Source organism: Agelaius tricolor, unplaced genomic scaffold, assembly GCF_023055355.1.
Source record: "Agelaius tricolor isolate 1412-34295 unplaced genomic scaffold, bAgeTri1.0.p SCAF_1, whole genome shotgun sequence".
NCBI lineage: Eukaryota > Metazoa > Chordata > Aves > Passeriformes > Icteridae > Agelaius > Agelaius tricolor.
In genome coordinates, this window is record NW_027269261.1 from 8,079,549 (window position 1) to 8,097,247 (window position 17,699).

General features: G+C 43.1%; 1 protein-coding gene across 2 annotated transcripts in view; it reads left to right on the plus strand.

The window, feature by feature from the left end:
• The window catches only part of TP53BP2 (tumor protein p53 binding protein 2), a 56,925-nt gene that overhangs the window by 27,025 nt on the left and 12,201 nt on the right, over nucleotides 1–17,699 (plus strand). The window contains exons 3-13 of one of the 2 annotated variants that reach the window (XM_071422146.1): nucleotides 106–219; nucleotides 1,811–1,890; nucleotides 6,587–6,688; nucleotides 9,120–9,294; nucleotides 10,651–10,832; nucleotides 11,196–11,360; nucleotides 11,776–12,013; nucleotides 13,658–13,786; nucleotides 14,927–15,066; nucleotides 15,833–16,322; nucleotides 16,754–17,535. In XM_071422146.1, the coding sequence (XP_071278247.1) occupies nucleotides 106–219; nucleotides 1,811–1,890; nucleotides 6,587–6,688; nucleotides 9,120–9,294; nucleotides 10,651–10,832; nucleotides 11,196–11,360; nucleotides 11,776–12,013; nucleotides 13,658–13,786; nucleotides 14,927–15,066; nucleotides 15,833–16,322; nucleotides 16,754–17,535 (2,597 nt within the window). Of the gene's footprint in view, nucleotides 1–105; nucleotides 220–1,810; nucleotides 1,891–2,167; nucleotides 2,296–6,586; nucleotides 6,689–9,119; nucleotides 9,295–10,650; nucleotides 10,833–11,195; nucleotides 11,361–11,775; nucleotides 12,014–13,657; nucleotides 13,787–14,926; nucleotides 15,067–15,832; nucleotides 16,323–16,753; nucleotides 17,536–17,699 lie in introns of those variants that run through there. The other variant, XM_071422157.1, reaches the window with a different exon arrangement.

The window sequence follows — 17,699 nt, forward strand, 5'->3', positions numbered from 1 at the left end:
TCCTTTTCTCTGAGGCTTCTCAGCTTCCCAGGAGAAAATCTTGGGCAAAGGGATTTTTCAGAAGACACGACTGTGCCACACTTCAAGGTTTTTTTACCTTTCCAGAGCGCCCCATAGGCGACAACGAGCGGATGCTGGATGTTCTGCAGAGGTTTGGGATGCAGAGGAGCGAGGTGCGCTTCTTCCTCCGCCACGAACGCTCGCCCTGCCGCGAAGCCGGTAGGTGTTGACCTCAGCTGCTTCATCTCTTCAGGTTCCCTTTCATTCTTCAAGGTTAAGGAAACAGCTTGTGTGTGTTATTTACTAATGTTCATAGCCAGTAGGTGTTGCAGCATTTTTTTTGTCTGACTGTTGGCTAGTCTTTGTAAAGGCTTCATCTTCCCTTGCTATAGCTGGGCGTAGTAAATCCCAATTGAAATTTCTGCAGGTTTTCTAGAGCTGGTTATCACCAAAGCATCCAAGGGCATACTGTGTTAAATATATTTTCTCCAGCAAAATATCTTGAAATCTGCGGTGATCTCCTCTCATAAATATAGAAATAAAATAAATATAGAAATAAATATAGATTTTGCACTCATCTGCAAACCAAACTGTTGCCCAGTGATTTGGGTCATTATTCAATCTGTGATTTGGGTCGTTATTCACTCTTTGATTTGGGTCATTATTCACCTGGATAATACTTTACCAGGGTGATAAACTTGGCCTATTGGGCAAAGATAGGGCTCTTCAAAGTTTCTCCTACACATTTGTGTTAGTTTTAGGAATAGCATTAAATGAACCACCTGGTGAAGTTCTCTGAGACTATAATTCTCATTGTAAATTGAAATTTCCTGTAAAGGAAATGACTTTCAGATTTTCAGGCGTTTTTTATGTATCCCATATTCATCTCTTCAGTAAAATCTTTCACTTTTACCTTTAAATCAATCTACCAGATTTGTCTTCCTCCCCCTTTTCTGTTTTTGTCCTTGATAATATTCCTCAGTGTTGGAAATACTGAATTTGTTAAGTGACATTGTACCCAGCATATTTTAGATGTCTGACTGTATCTCAATATTTGAAATGCATACTGGTGATAGAATGAGTGCATGAAAAGCTGAAGCTGTGCCATTTCTACCTGCTGAAGATCTTGCAGAGCAGTTTAGTTGTCAAAAATGTATTTTTTCAAGTTCAGGGTGCTTGTAGTATTAGGATTATTGTCATTTTATTGGCCACAGCATTGCTAAGCAATGTATTTGAACTCTGAGTTAGTCTCACAGAAACATGGTCTTGAAATAGGAATCAGATGGACCAGAAGGTAACAGGCATGGCTTTGTCCTGTAGTACACTTATGTTCTGCAGGGAAATCAATGAGATTGGTATTGGGCATCTGAGTACTATTTTGCACATGGTTAGATGGGAATAAAGTGGGGTTCTAGTTCAACAGCAGCTTCACTGACACAATGACTGCCAGGAAGAAGTAAAAAATGTGCTTTTAAACTGTGCATCTATAATGCACATTTAGTGGGGGCTGACTGCCTGTTTCCCACAGGAAAAATACTAGAATAGCCTACTCTTGGTTAAGCTGGTTTTGTTTGTCTGTATTTTTGAACAGAACTATACTTTAAAATAAAAGTTGACATTGAACAGAAATCTTTTCAGAAAATGTGTTGTGTCATCACTTAAATTCATCTTGGTAGTAAACACATAAGAACAAGTGTTCAGATTCTACTCTATAATGACTATTCTGATTCTCCTTTTGTACTGAAAGCTCTGTCTAAAAGGATAAGAAAAATCTTACCTTACCTTACCATCTTTGACTGTTTCTGTCTAGGGACTGGACAAAGATCTCAAGATCCAGCCTTCAAAAGAAATGGTGTGAAAGTGCCTGGAGACCGAAGAATAGAGAATGGGGTGAGTGCTGGATGCAATGGCTGAGCTGGAGTTCATTTTCCCACAGCAGCCCTCCCTCCCAGTGCTGTGCTTTGCTTTGGCAGCCAGAAGGGTGCTGATAACACTCCAGAGCTTTGGCTACTGCTGAGCAGGGCTGGCACAGCATCAGCACTGCCTCAATGTTCCCCCCACACCAAGGGGCTGGCAGTGGGCAGGGTCCTGGGAGGGGACACAGCCAGAGCAGCTGACCCAAAGTGACCAAAGGGATATTCCCTGGCATGTGGCGTCAGCTGAGATACAAAAGCCAAGGGAAGGAGGAGGAACAGGGGAACATTTGTTATTTTCCAAAGTTTGCCTCCTGGAGCAACTGCTTCCTGTGCTGAAGCCCTGCTTCCTGGGAAGTGGCTGGACATCGCTCTCTGATAGGTAGAGAATAAACTGGTTTTTGTCTTTGCTTGCTTTAACAAACTTTTTTGCCTTTGCTTTAGTAAACTGCCTTTTCTCAGCCTAGGAGTTGTTTTCCAGCTTATTCTCTCTGCCCTGTCCTGCTGGGGAGTGGTAGAGCAGCTTGGTGGGCACCTGGAATCCAGCCAAGCTCAACCAGCTATAGTCCCTTTTGGTCCCTGAACTGGGGTGAGACAAAGGCAGTTTATATATATGTGTGTGTATATATATTTATACATATAAATACTTAGTAGTTGCCAAGCATCGAGCTCCTGTGTGGGACACAGAGTTTGTCAGTGCACTGCTTATCTTTTTTTCTGAGTTTGGGAACATATTTCCATAAACAATGGCTCTGTGCTTTGCCCTCACACTGATGGCCTTGCTACACTGGGGGAGCTGTCTTGTGGGGATGATGAGGGAATACACCTCCCTCTCCCTGCCTGAGATTGATGTGAATGCTTTTAAAATGCAGGCTCCCATGGTCTTTGCTCATCCATATATAAGCTGTTTAATACTATTAATAATATTAACTAATACTGTTGGCACCCTGTGGGGTTTGTGGAATTCAAGTGTCACGTGGGTGTAAGAGAAAACCAACTTTAGGTGAGGAGATATTGAGATGTGCTCTGACATATCCAGTTCCTGGGTGGCACGGTGTGTGGAAGGACTTGGGCAGGTGCCTGGGGTGGTTTTCACCTCCCATTGCCTGGGGCTTTACACCTGAACAGGTAATCAGTCAATCCTGGCAAACTGATATGTCAGCTGAGAGTAGGGTGGCTTGCCCACCCCAGTGCAAACCAGCAGTGTCCCACCCTGTACTGGGGCCTGGCCTGTGAGCCACAGTCCAGTGCTCAGAGCTCTGTAGTTGTGGCAGGCACCCAAACTGTGTTTGAGGACACTATGGCTGAGATAGGCACTCAAACCTCCATAATTGCCCCAGCAGTGAAAAAGGAAAAATGGAAATGGACAAAGTAAGCTGCAGCTCTATCATTGGTTGGAAAGGGAGGAAGAAGGAGAATTAGGGAGAGGTAGGGGTCAGTTAAAGGAGCCAGTCCTTCAAAAAAGAAATTGCAAGGAGTGAGACAAATCAAACAGGAGACAAAGTTACTCGGTCCTTGACCTCATCACAACTTCTTCAAGACTTGTGAAAAGATTACAGCTGCCAGCCACGTGAGCAGATTTCTGCCTGGCTGCTTCAGTGCTGGGCTAGTGGGGCTGACAGTCAGCACTTGGAAGGTCATGAAGTCCCAACAGCTGGGATCCCTTGCCAGAAATCAGGGAATGGAAAGAAGAATTGGAAAACAGCAATTTGCAGTTTCTGGACATGGCTCCTCTCAACTGTGAGGGCAAGGTATCCATTTGAGGAAGATCCTGTAAATTCTAAGGAAAGTGAACCACTGCATGAAGGTATCCAGTACTTGAGAGAAGTAGCAGTTCTGGAAGTCATCTATACTGGCCTTAAAAGTGACAGTGTCCCTAAAGATCCAGAAGATGTCCCTTACACAGTGGCCATGTGGAGGAAGGTGGTTCCAAGTGCCCCTGCATCATATTCCAGCATCTGGGTGGTACTGTGTTACCTGCAGCTGGATAGACCAGGTGTAGAGGTGGCATCCTCCTGGCTTTGACATGCAGAAGAAACTGGGTACTTCCACATGCCTGCAGCCAGCACCCCAGATTTAAGGGGCAGCCCAAGACATTGGTCCTCTCCTGCCCCACTGAGGAGGAAGGGAAGCCCCAAGACCAGGCCATGTAAGGAGCTCTGGTTATTCCTGTGTGAGCAGGGAGAGGACAGGAGGCAGTGGGATGGTGAGCCCCCCTCTAAGCTGGAAGCCCATGAACTGAGAGGGAAGAGATCTGTTCAGAAAGGGTCACCCAAGAAAGCTGTCAGTGTAGTTGCCACAGAGAGACAGGAAGGCAATCAGTGATCTCCTGTGGAAACCCAGGGCACTGGGACTATTTCTCTGTCTGCTCTGGGGTGTCCTGACTCCCAGGGGAGCACTGACTTTGACCCTCACTCATGGAGAAAGTTTCCTAGACTGCAAGATAGACTGGAATCCACAAAAGTGTGAAATAGATTATAGAGAGCAGTGTGGGTGTATCACTTGGTGAGAAATTCGGTTTTTGGGATTTTTAGTATATTGTGGATGGAGGGCACAGGATGTTGTCCTGGGCTGCTTCTTCATGCTTCTTCTTGCTCCTTCTTCATAGGTTTGGGTGGCATTTTGTAATTGGGTGGAAGAGTCCACATTGCAGCTCTTTGGGATCAGTTATTGGGTTAAAAGGGAAAATAATCTAGGTGTCCTTTCTTAATTGGATAGTTTAGTCTTAAAAGACCTTGTAACAAGAGATTGTTGGCCATTTTGTGCCTTCTCATGAAAAGCTGCTGAACTCATGGTTGTGAGACTGTTTTACTGATAAGAAATAATAAACACCTGAGTCTGAATATGAACTACCATCTCAGGTGCCTTCAATCCAGACCCAGAGAAACCCACAACTGGTTGTTTATGTTTCAGACATAAAAGGACTGAAATCACCTCCTCTAACCATGGTGAGGGGACTTCTTCTCTGGAATCACCAAGGTCAGCCAGAACACTCTGACCAGGAACAGGAATAGAGGGTCCTTGCCCTTTGGCAGGAGGAGGAAAGGGTGACTGGGCACACTGGACTGTGTGGATTCAATGGCCTGACACATCAGATCCACACAAGTACAAAGCTGTAGTAGATAACTGATGGGTGTTACTGATGCCATCAAGGCACAGGAGTGCAGAAGCCATCAGGGGGGATGCCAGGTGTTGTCTGTAATAGAGGCTGAGGGGAGTTTGACAGGGGACAAATGGCAAAAGCATCCCATGTGACTGGCCCAGAGGCCCCTGGTACCCTGGGCTTCAGTTACCTCAGGAGAGGACACTTCAAGGATCCTAAGGGTACTGATAGGGTTTAGCTGTAGCTACTGTGAATACAGAGAAGATCAGTTATCCACCCTGCCTCACACAAAAAGGCTCCTTCCCTGTGGGATTGTTTCAAGTTGAAGACCAGGAAGTGACAATTGCTACCAGGACAGTGCACTGGCAGCAATATCACATCAACTGAGACTCTGTAATGCCCATCCCTGAACTAATTCATTGACTGGAGAGCCAAGAAGTGCTCAGCAGGACCCACTCACCCTTCAGCAGCCCCAGATGGCCACTGCTAGAGTCTCATGTGGCCTTGAGAGACATGTTCTGTGGTGACATGGCACCTTGGAAAGAATTGAATCAGACAAAGGGACTAATTTTTGAAATAACCTCATAAACTCTTGGGAAAAGCAAAATGGCATTGAGCGAACATATTGTGACACTTAGCACTCACAGGCCTCTGGAAGAATTACCATTATAGTGAAAATGGAGGCTTTCCCTCTTTGGAGATACAGGTGCAAATAGTACCATGGAAAGAAATGAGAGGCTGGTAATGGCTGCTCTAAAATAGACACAAAGCCTCTAGCAGTCACCATCCTGGCTTTCAGTTTTCAGGATGCCACCAGATCTGTGGGCTGCCCCAGCTGTGCTTGTACAGGTGATCTCAGAGCCACAAATGCACCATATTTCCACTTCTCTCCTTTCTTCAGAATTCTTTTCTCATTACTTCAGTTTGGGGTTTTTTTCCTCTTGCAGTTTTGTCAAAGATCCCTAACTCCAGACTTCAACTTGACACCAGTAACTGTTTCAGCATTGAAGCCATTGACTACCACTCTTTTTCCATAATATGGATGTAGGATTGAATCTAGACTCAGGAAATACCTGAACAGACAACCAAGGACAGTGCTGTCTTTGAGAGTGGTGTTTTCCCTCCTGCCCAGCCATATTTAAACTTTCTATTTTCTTCAGATTACGTGGAAGTGCTTCAAATTGTAGTGATACACCTACAAGCACAGATCCATGCTGCCACATGCTGAGCATTCTGGGCTCAGTCAGTCAAAGCTGATTCATGCTGAGCTGAATTATAAAGGGCTCTGAAATGCCTCTTGAAAATGCTGCTGGGATTTTGCTGCTAGAAACATTAATGTTCCAAAAGATTTCATTTTCTGTGAGTTGCTGGATTGGGCTACACATGTGTATGAGTTTACAATTATTTGTTTTACCATAAGAAGATACTATGTCTCTCCAATTATTTTATTGGCTATTCAGTTGGGTTTTTTGTTTGAAAGACTTTTATCATACTTTTCTGCAGTAGCTCTATTAAGTGCTAGCCAAATTAAAAATTCTAGACTTAGCATGCTTTGGGTTTTCTTTGACAGGTAAGTGCCCCAAGGATGGATATGACACTGGCTGAACTTCAGGAAATGGCATCACGCCAACAGCAACAAATTGAGGCTCAACAACAAATGCTGGCTAACAAGGTGAGTTTGGGATTAGATTGTTTACAGCCAGAAACAAAGGTAGTAGGAGTCATGTGAAGTGGAGGGAGGATTGGGGGTTTTTTTCACCCCCTCTAAACAGAGGGCTCCTTTTCTTTGGCTGCCTGTTTTTAGATTTGAAAGTCAATGTATGCAAATATCCAGTTGTAAAACATACAAATAATGCCAGTGATAGAAGTGACCATTTAGCTTACTGAAAGGATAGGGCACATAACATTAATGTATTGTCATTCATCCTGGTGGCTCTGTCAGCTCTGTTTGTGCTCCATGTGGTGACCAGCAATTCACCAGTTTGATCACTGAACAATGCTTTTGTCTCTGCTGTCCTGTCATGCTATCTTGCCTTCTCCTGATAAGAGTTCAGTGTGCCTGGTTTTCTGGGACAGCTGGCTGCAAGAGATGTCTTGTATGTGATAAAATAACCTAGGACTGTGATTTATAAAATGCTTGCAGAACAATAACAGAAAAGCTAATGGAAGCACACAGGGTGCTCCTGAATTGTGTGGGGGAAAAAATACTCTGAATGCATCTGCAGAATGGTGGCACAGAGCTCATGTTTTGTTTGAGTGTTGTTGGTACACATTACTCTTGAAAATGTAACAGAAAATGCTGCTTTTGGCAGGGAATTATGAAATGTGAGCCTGTCTTGAAGAGGGCTCATCTGTCTGGGTGGGTGTTCCATGGATTTCAGAATGTGCTTTGCTGGGGAAGAAGGCTGCTCTGGACATCTGCTCTGAGTACTTTTCCTGTGTCACACACCCTCTCTCCCCCTCCCTTTGAGATCAGTTCTATGTGTCTGTATGTTTAGTACCTTGCTCAGTTCCCTTGGCCCTCAATAATTGTATCTCAGGGGAATTCTTCAAGCCGTGGCTTTCTAATAGTTCTGAGCACGTGCTAAGTGATATTATGGCCTGTCAAAATAGCCAATAAAGCTTTTTCTGCTTGTGGTAAGAACAGGTGTAACTATGATGCAGGAAATTGGTCAATCAACCAAGTGATGAGAAGTTTCACCTGAAATGTAGCAGCACAATTTATATCCACATTGCTTTGTTTGGTTGGCCAAAGAATTTTGTCCTCTTCTCAGTTCCAGCTGAGATGTGTTTATATGTGAGGGGCCTAAACTTCCACAGCTTCTGTTTCACTCACAGGTGATATACAGGCAATACACCCTGGTCTTATAAATAACACTGTAGTCACAAGAAATAGGAACACTATTTTTACTGTAAATGATTTTAAAAATAAAAACATGAGTTTGAGTCTGGATAGCTACCCATTGGGTGGGTTTGAAGAAGAGTAGCCTTGTGGGTGTCCCATTGGTAGGTTTTTTCATTTCAGTGCCTGCCTGGAACAAACTTGCTTTCCTAGGTGCCTCTTCAGAGTGACTTTCCATTGCCTCTTTCCTGCCTTCTGAAATCAGATGCAATATTAAAAATAGATTCTGAGGGAGGAAAAATACCCTTTCTTTTTAGACATGAGCTGTAATCTCTTTTTTTTTTTTTTTTGTGACATTTTCCTGCGTGGGAGTGACTCTAAATTAGTGCATACACTGAGCCTGGTCCTGGTTTTCTCCAAAAGGCAGGCTCACTTTTTTTGCTCTGCCTTTTTTATTCCAAGTGCACAAGAATCCCTATTTTCTAAATCTGACTGGTGATTTTTTCTTTCTTTTGTGGGTTTGGTTTTCTTGGAGGAAGTGTGGATTTCTAATGTTAGTAAGCAGTGGTAGTCTTGGATTTTAGTGAGTGCTTGAGAAAGTCTCACTAGTTCTACTCCCCTGAAGCAACCTGTGATCTCCAGAGGTGGAAGCCATGCATAATGGCCAGTGATTTAAAGGAATTTTTTGTAGATGATCTAGTGGTCTCATGATATTTTCTAAGTCTAAACTAGACATATGTATGTAGAAACTGATAACACGTTATTTTACTCTCTAAATGCAAAAAGATCCTCTCCACTAAGGTGATATCTGTTGTTCAAATGAAGGCCAGTTCACTGTAAAGGTTTTCCAGTGTCTTGATGTGTGGTGATCATTATCAGGAGATAATGATCTGCTATCTGATCATTATCAGAGGTTTGGTGTGCAGCCATCCTCCATCTCAAGGAGGTTTTAGCAGAACTAGTAAAAGGTACAAAATAGTAATGGAAATTACCAGTAATTTATGGAATACCTTCTACATAAAGAATGTCTAATATTCTCCAGCATGACTTAGTTGTTTAAAATGTGATATAATGTGATATAATGATATAATGTGATCTAATGAAATATGATAGAGATATGTAAAGTACAAACAGCATGGAGAAGGTGGAGAGGAAGAAGTGTAGCTCCAGAGCTGAGGACTGATTAAAACAAATTATAAATGTCTTGGAACATGAATGCTTCAATTTTTCTTAGACTTCAGAATCTTTGTCTTGACTGCAGGAGCAGCGCCTGAAATTCCTGAAGCAGCAAGATCAGCGACAGCAGCAGCAAGCTGCTGAACAGGAAAAACTGAAGAGATTAAAGGAAATTGCTGAGAATCAAGAAGCCAAGCTTAAGAAAGTGAGAGCATTGAAAGGTCATGTGGAACAAAAAAGACTCAGCAATGGGAAATTAGGTGAGTTGCTGCTTAGGGAATGTAGCCTGGGATTTTTCACAAAATGCAGTTCTTAGAAGTCAAAAATTTCTGGTGATTTCAGTGATTCAGAGGAGTTATTTACAGCATTCCAGGAGATGGTAATCTTAACAGTTTCACATGTTGTGTTTACCAAGAGAACTCATGGCTGACCTAGAACAAAATATATTTTCTTACTATATTTTAAAACATCCTGTAAGAGCACCCTGTATTTTGAGCCTAGCGTGTCTGCTCTTTAATTACAGTGTACTTTTTTTCCTTACTTGAATACCTTTGTGCACCACAGTAACTTTCCATCCTTGATGTCAATACCCTACACATTTAGAGTGTTATTTTCTTGGCTTTAACAAAGCTTAGCCTGGTACCCAAGTTACCTTCTATGCATGAGGTAACTAATGACCAAATTAGCTGCATATTTGTTTTTTAGTTATGTGAATCTGACCAGGGTCTCACTTGCTATAGTACTGGTTGGGTGCTTATAGTTCAGCATGTTGGTACAACATTAAGTCTGAAATAAATATTTATTCTTCTGCCTACCTTTTCATGCTCTCTGTGGTGCAGAACTTGTTATTTCCAGCCTGACTCAACTGAAAACATGAATGTTGTTTTAGTAGGAAGCATTTTGGCTGACAGAGGAAGCAAAAGTGTTTTGCTGTTGGAGAATCCCTTTTCTGCTTGGGTTCTGTTGCACAAAAGAAATGCATGTTTTAAGGCTTGGAAGGATGGTAGAATAATCAAAGATCTTGCAGCATGTGAATCTGTTTTCCTGCACCATCCCCAGCAGGTCTGATTTTGGTACTTGCTCGAATTCTTAGTGATTTCTTAAACTTCATTCTACAATAGAATAGTTTCAGCAGTGGGAGCAGCTGATGACAGATGTTTGTAATAGACCCGAAAAAGCTCTCTGAAGTCTTTGTTTAATGTGACAGCTTGGGTGTTTTGTCACTGAGTTCTTATGACCTAAATTCAGAGTTCCAAGCATCATAAATATGCCTTGTGGTTTAGTGAGTATCTGCCTGCTGAATTCAGCATTCAGTGAATTTAGGCTTCTCCAGATGAATTCAGTCTGGCATAGTGGTTTTGTTTATTTCAATACTTAGGAAAGTTTAAAAAAAAAAAACTCTCTTTCCCTCCCTGTCAGTGCTCTCTCTAAGTAGACCAAATTTCCATAACCATTCTAGTGAGCCTGCATTTGCCAGAGCTCAGAGGAAGAGCTGGTGTGACAGGGCAGTGGCTTTGGCTGAGCAGCCCTGCTCTGCCTCCTTAAGTGCTGCCTTGGAAGCAGCCCACGCTGGGCTGTTTCTCAGGGCAGCTATTGTGCTCTGCCCTTCTTTGCAGTGGAGGAGATTGAACAGATGAACAGCCTGTTCCAGCAAAAGCAGCGCGAGCTGGTGCTGGCCGTGTCCAAAGTGGAGGAGCTCACCAGGCAACTGGAGATGCTGAAGAACGGCAGGATTGATGGTTACCATGACAACCAGTCGGCTGTAGCTGAGCTCGACCGCCTCTACAAGGAGCTGCAGGTAATGGGGGGCCAGCCTGGGACCCTCAGCTCTTCTGGGCTCAAAGTTGGTTGGGTTGTTTCTTACCTTGTTGGAAAGAAATCCCGTTGCTCCTGTTCCTGCCAGGGCTGTGTGTGACAGCTTGCATGCTGGATAGTTGTGCTGGGTTTAAGGTGAAGAGGGGAAGGAGCACACACTGTCTGTACCTTTCCTTTCTGCAAGATTTGGAGTCCAACCAAAGTTTTCTCCAGAGGGAAAACATGACATGACTTTTTAGAAGGCTTTTCTCTTTCCAACCGTTTCCTGTCCTCAATCCTGAAAGTGAATTTGTTTTTATTTTGGTTGTTTTCCCCTCCTCCCCCACTGCTTTGTGAATTTATTCAGTTGAGGAACAAACTGAACCAGGAGCAGAATGCCAAGCTGCAGCAACAGAGGGAGTGTTTGAACAAGCGCAACTTGGAGGTGGCAGTCATGGACAAGCGTGTTAATGAGCTGCGCGAGCGGCTCTGGAAGAAAAAGGCAGCTCTGCAACAGAAAGAGAATGTGCCAGTAAGTGGGGGCTATTTCATAACTAAAACATTAATTCTGTGTCTGGTCTGTACAGCCTGAAGTAAAGACTTGCTTGGGGGGAAGGCTGTGGGGATGCTAGACTTGTTGTCTTTAGCCATATGTACTGGAAGTCCTGTATTATTAAAGTGCTTTTCGTGGTACATTAGTGTTAACCTACTTACTCTTTACAGACAAGAAGTCTTATGTTGTTGTGGAATTCTATTTTAGATTATTTTTTTGCTATTACTACCTCAGCTTTATAATTCTCAGAGCTGTTTCAAAAAAAGCACTTTTGATATTGGAGTATCATTTGCTACTTGTTCTATTCTTTTCTACTTATTTTTTAAACTCTGTGAATGGATACTGCAGAATAAAATTCTTTATATTTTCTTCTTTCTTTTTTTTCCCCCTCAAGGTTTCTTCAGATGGGAATTTACCACAGCCAGTGGCTTCTGCTCCAAGCCGAGTGGCAGCAGTAGGTCCTTATATCCAGTCCTCTACTATGCCACGTATTGCTTCCAGACCTGAGCTCTTGGTGAAGCCAGCATTTTCAGATGGGACACAAGCTCTGCAGGTACCTGATGGGCCACTGAAAACACAAACACTGCCCAATATGAGAGCTGGGAACAGTTCACAAGCTAAAGCTCCTGCAGGTAATAGCTTACAATTAATATTTTTTGGTCCAGACATGTTTTGTTTCCTTACCTCACAGCTGTGTTTTGATGCTTTGTCTTTTGAAAAGCAAAGTGTTATTTGAGATGCCACTATTGCTACTTGCCATGTTTTCTGCACCAGTGAATATATTTTACAAGCACTGAGGTTCTATGATTCAATGTTAAAAATGAAGTGAATCTATCAGTGAGCACTTTGAGTTGTTACACAGCATGGACTAGAGGAGGACTTTTCTATAATTTCTATTATTTTCTATAATTATGTATTTTAAAGTTCTCCTAAGAACCATCCAACAGTGTGTGTTTGTGTTTCTAGAGGCAATTCTAGTACATACCCGGTGCCTGGATTTAAAAACTGGCAGTGTCAAGTTTTCTGATTGTGCATTTTGGAAATGACACCTGTAAAGGATTAACCAACATGACAAATGTCACAAAGGAGCTGATTGCTTGTAGCACAGAAATAGCAGTGAATTACTGACTTGCTGGAGAGTGAGGTTTGGCCTCTCCTCCTTGGAGAGTTAATGGAGATTTGTTGGCTTCTCTCTGTGGCTTTCTCCTCTGAGAGACAGTTCAGTTCAGTAAGAGAAGTCTAAGGAAAGTTTTAGAGAGTTGTAAATATCTCTTCTGTGCTGTCCTGGGAGAAGATTCCCTTTTCACTTGGGAGAGAAGTGAAACACTGAAGCAAGAAATGGAGACTGAGCTTGCAGAATAGTTCTGTTTATTTTCTATCTCCCTTCTTCCATCTCCAATTCTGGCAGATACTGCAGTGAACATTGCACAAAAGCAGTTCCAAATGTCTCTTGCTGTATTGGAGAATGGAGGATTGTTTCTTTTTATTTGGTTTGCTCATCCTAAAACTTTTGGAGTGTAATTTAAGCTCTAGACCACACAAAATTTGAATTTTTGCTAGAGGAATGCATGGTGGTTAGCTATTTGAACCTCTTATTTTTTAGCATTTGGACAAAAGGACTTCTTTCCTAAAGAGAGTTTTTGGTAGTTTGTCAGCATGAAATTTTCTGCTGCTGCTTATTATTATTGTTTAAATTTAACATTACTTAGGTTATTTAGAATTTAATAGAGAGAATTTGGTGAAATATGGAGACTGCAAGCATTTTCTTAGTGGTTTTTGCAGATCTCTGCTCCAGTGAATGTAAAGATCATAGATCTTTAATGCAGACCCTATATGCACATTAAACACACAGATGAATCTTCTCCTTTTTTGGCTATCCCTGGCAGAGTCTGTCTATGCTTTCAAGCATCATGTTTTTCTTTGCACAATATATCTTTTTTATACTTAACATTGTATCACTTTTAGCACAGATACTCAAGGAGAGTTTCCTACTAACTGGAAATAAGCCAATCTAGAGAAGTTTCTTTTTTGAATGCTTTAAATGCAGATGTGTGCTGTAACAGAGGTTTGCTACTGCTTTTGGTAGTTGTTCTTGAACTTCATTTGCATTCTCTTTTTGAAACAAATGAAAATCTCTAATGAGAGGTTTTATAGCTGTTAACCTCTGTGTGATACTTTTACATTGGCTAGACCTGACTCTTACAGAAAAAAACTACTGTAATAAGTCAATAAAAACTACTATTCTAGCTTAATCTGTTCCACTTAATCTCTCCTAGGTTCTGTGGTCCCCAATGCAAAACCTTCCCCATCTGCTCCTGACTGGAGTACTTCAACTACAGACAATCACATTAATCAAGGATCAGCCTCGACTTCAGGAAAAGGAATTGTGACAAATGAAGGACAAGGTATGTTCTTGTGTGCTTGGCTAATCTTAAAATTTGGAGAATCTAGTTGATGATACCTCTCTTCTAAATGCTTCAGTAAATAACTGAGAATTCATTTGAAAGCACAACAGAAATATCAAAGAACTTTGCCATTGCTATTGGAATCACAAGGTGACTCCCATGACAGGGAGAAATGATGAGGAGGACTCCATAGTATCAGAAGGCTAATTAATTACTTTATTATACTATATTATTCTATATTATATTACACTCTATTACATTACATCTAAACTGAATCTGCATAAGCACTCAACTGCCCAGAATCTTGTGACTGTCTGCTGACTGACAGTCTGCACATGTGCTTGGCCCTGATAGGCTAAGGAAACAAAACACCATCACTCTGGGTAAACAATCTCCATATTGCATTCTACTTTGGCACAGCACAGGAGCAGTGAATGAGAGAAGAATTGTTTTGATCATTCTTTCTCTGCTTCTCTCAGTGAGAATGTGAATCCCACGCTTTACTATGGTGTTGCAGGGTTTTTAAGAAGAAAGAAACCAAACCCACAACTTGCATCAGGTGGTGAAGAAGATCCTAGTTCCTTCTTACATCCCCCTGTTTAATTTGCATAATACAGCATTTGACAGGCCCAGGGGCCCATAGTGCAGAGATAGGATGCAAAAAGTACCCCCTGCATACACTCTGGTAAATATTGTACACAGCAGTATAGGAAAGCAGGACAGCCCTGATGATGGGGAGAAATAATGAGGAGGACTCCATCTTATCAGAAGGCTAATTAATTACTTTATTATACTATATTATTCTATATTATATTACACTGTATTACACTGCATCTGCCAAGCACTCAACTACACAGAATCTCATGACTGTCAGCCGACACGCACACATGGATTCAATTGATCAGTGAATCAAAACACACCAGAATCCAATCAAGCAAATTCCTTCAGGTAAATAACCTTCTTTAATGCATTCCACTTGTTCCAAAACACAGGAGCAGTAAATGAATGTGAATCCTAGAAATATCTTTGGGAAGTTGTGCCTTGCATTTCTCTGTGAATGGAAATGCGGCGACACAGCAAGACTCTCACCCCTACAATTGTGCCATTCCTTTTGAAAGTTGTCTCCTCTCTCTTCAACAGCAGCTGAAGGAGAAGCTCTTTTACGAGACAGAGAGAAGAAAGTGCGTCCATTCTCCATGTTTGACTCTGTGGAGCAGTCTGCTGGGCTGGGCACGCTGAGGAAGAACCAGAGCAGCGAGGATCTCCTGAGGGAGGCACAGGTATGCAGGGAGCCCTGGCTGCTGCTTCCCATCTGCCAGGCCTTACCCACAGCTCTTCTCAGAGCTTGCTGCCAGCCACATTAGAAGTAGTGAGGTCAGCTTTTAAAAGATTGCTTCTGAGAAAAAAACCCTCTTAGGCTTTTAATGATAGTTGATAACCCCAAATGATTCTCTGCAGTCACTGTGGTGGGAATCTATCTCTATCTATCTCTGTATTACTTGTACAAGTGTGTATTTTTCCCCCAAAGATACAAGGAGGCATTTGCATGTTTGTTGGGTTTTTTTTTCAAAATCATCCAAGTACTATTTTCACTCTTTAATGCAACAGTGTCCTTCAGATGTTTGACAGCAATAAAACTTGCCACCTCAATTTTGGCATGAGGACAGAGTTTGATCAGGTAGAGGTACACTAGCCTACAACTGCGGATGACAGGTGCTTTGTTGGAGAGCAGCCTCTTGCCAACTGAGTGTCTGATATCTCTAGAGAAATTACTGTGCCCTGTCATTGCTCTTGTTTTAGACATAGCTGTTACAGAAGATTTAAAGAGAATAGGTTCAAATTATTTAAAAACATCAGTGATGACAAAATGTTTCAAGCAGTTTCTTCCTGTCATAAACCTTATTACAACATAGATGTTGTAAACCTTATTACAGCAGTAGTAGACATAAGATACTGTGTCATACTTTAAAGCTCTTTGGTCCTTCATAGCAGAACTCCTAAATCATGTTTTACTGTTTTATCTTAATGATTTTTTTTCTCTTTCAGACAACCAATAAAAATGTAACCAAGGTGCCACCACCTGTCCCCACTAAACCAAAACAGATAAACTTGCCTTACTTTGGTCAAGCCAGTCACCTTCAAACTGCTGATACAAAGCTGGATGGAAACCTGCAGAAGTTGCCTTTGGCTATTGCAGCTGTGGGGAACAAGCAAAAACCAGTGGCACAGCAGCCTTCTCATCCTTCTCAGCAGATACAGCAAAGAATTTCAGTACCTCCTGCAGGTTCTTCCTCTAGCCAGGATCAAATTCTTCCTTCCTCCAAACAGGAGAGTCCCCCAGCAGCAGCTGTGAGACCTTTTACTCCTCAGCCATCCAAAGAGACTTCGCTGCCACCATTTCGAAAGCCTCAGACTGTGGCTGCCAGTTCCATTTACAGCATGTACACCCAGCAGCAGACTCCTGGGAAGAACTTCCAGCAGGCAGTGCAGAGTGCTTTGACGAGGGCACAGACCAGAGGACCACACTTCCCAAGTGGTAAGCACGTGGCTCTCTCCCTCTCTTCTGTCTGATAAACCTCAGATGGATGTTCTTTCCACCTGGTCTCTGGGTATGAAGATGTTCTTCAGGCGAGTTAAGTGGGTGAGGGCAATGTAAGATGGTGAGGGCAGTGTAAGAATCTTGGGTGGATCTTCCATGCTGTGTAATAGTGTTAACAAGAAGTGCAGAATTTGTGTCTTGGGTTTGCGAGACAACTAATGATAGATCTGCTTACCAGATCGATTCTGTTCAGTTTTTTGTGTTCTGCTTCTTTGCTCTACAGAAAGAATACACAACCTGATTTACCTTTCTTTGCTGTTGTTCTCTTGAACATTTGTTGAGTGTTGAGTACTGTTCTCTTGAGTATTTGTTGTTGTATCAAATACCCAACTTGTTTCCCCCCGACCCCTCTCTGACCTGCTCCACAGTGTACGGCAAGCCCGTGATGGCAGGAGCCGGCGTGCAGAACCAGCTGCCGCAGACGGACAATGTCTACTCCAACCTCCAGGGCAAGCCAGGCAGCCCAGAGCCCGAGATGGAAACTGCAGCCTCTGCTCATGAGAACCATGAACCAGAGAGGATCCCCCGGCCCCTGAGCCCCACCAAGCTGCTGCCCTTCCTGTCCAACCCCTACCGCAACCAGAGCGACGCCGACCTGGAGGCGCTGCGCAAGAAGCTGTCCAACGCGCCCCGGCCGCTGAAGAAACGCAGCTCCATCACTGAGCCCGAGGGGCCCAATGGCCCCAACATCCAGAAGCTGCTCTATCAGAGGACCACTCTGGCTGCAATGGAGACTATCTCAGCTCCCTCGCACCCCTCCAAGCAGACGGCATCGGCTGCCAGTCCTGAAAGCCCAGTGGAGATCCCAAATCCTTATCTAAGCACGGAGGCAGAGAAGGAAACGGCTGCTTCCGTGCCAGAAGCAGCTATTGCTGAGGAGCCAGAAAGCACAGGAGCAGAGCAGAGTGAAGCTGCTCTTCCCCCTGTACCTTTGGACCCTGTACCTGAAGCTGTGTCAGACAGTGATGAACTCACTCAGCCCAAACCAGAAGAGCCAAACCTAGAAGCTCCACTGCCACTGGAGGTGTACATGGAAGAGTATCCTCCATACCCACCACCTCCCTATCCATCAGGGGAACCAGAGAGTTTGGGAGAGGACTCATTCAATATGAGACCTCCTGAAGTTACTGGACAGTTTTCCTTGCCTCCTGTAAGTATTAGCTTACAATGGGGGTGCCCTGTCAATAAATCATCTCGTGCTGCCATAAACCCTGTGCATTGTGTTGTAGAGCTCAGGCAGATGTGGGAGAACAGTCACACAGTCTAGAAGTCTCTCTGTTGGTATCTGTTCTATTTGTGTGATGCTCTTATCTC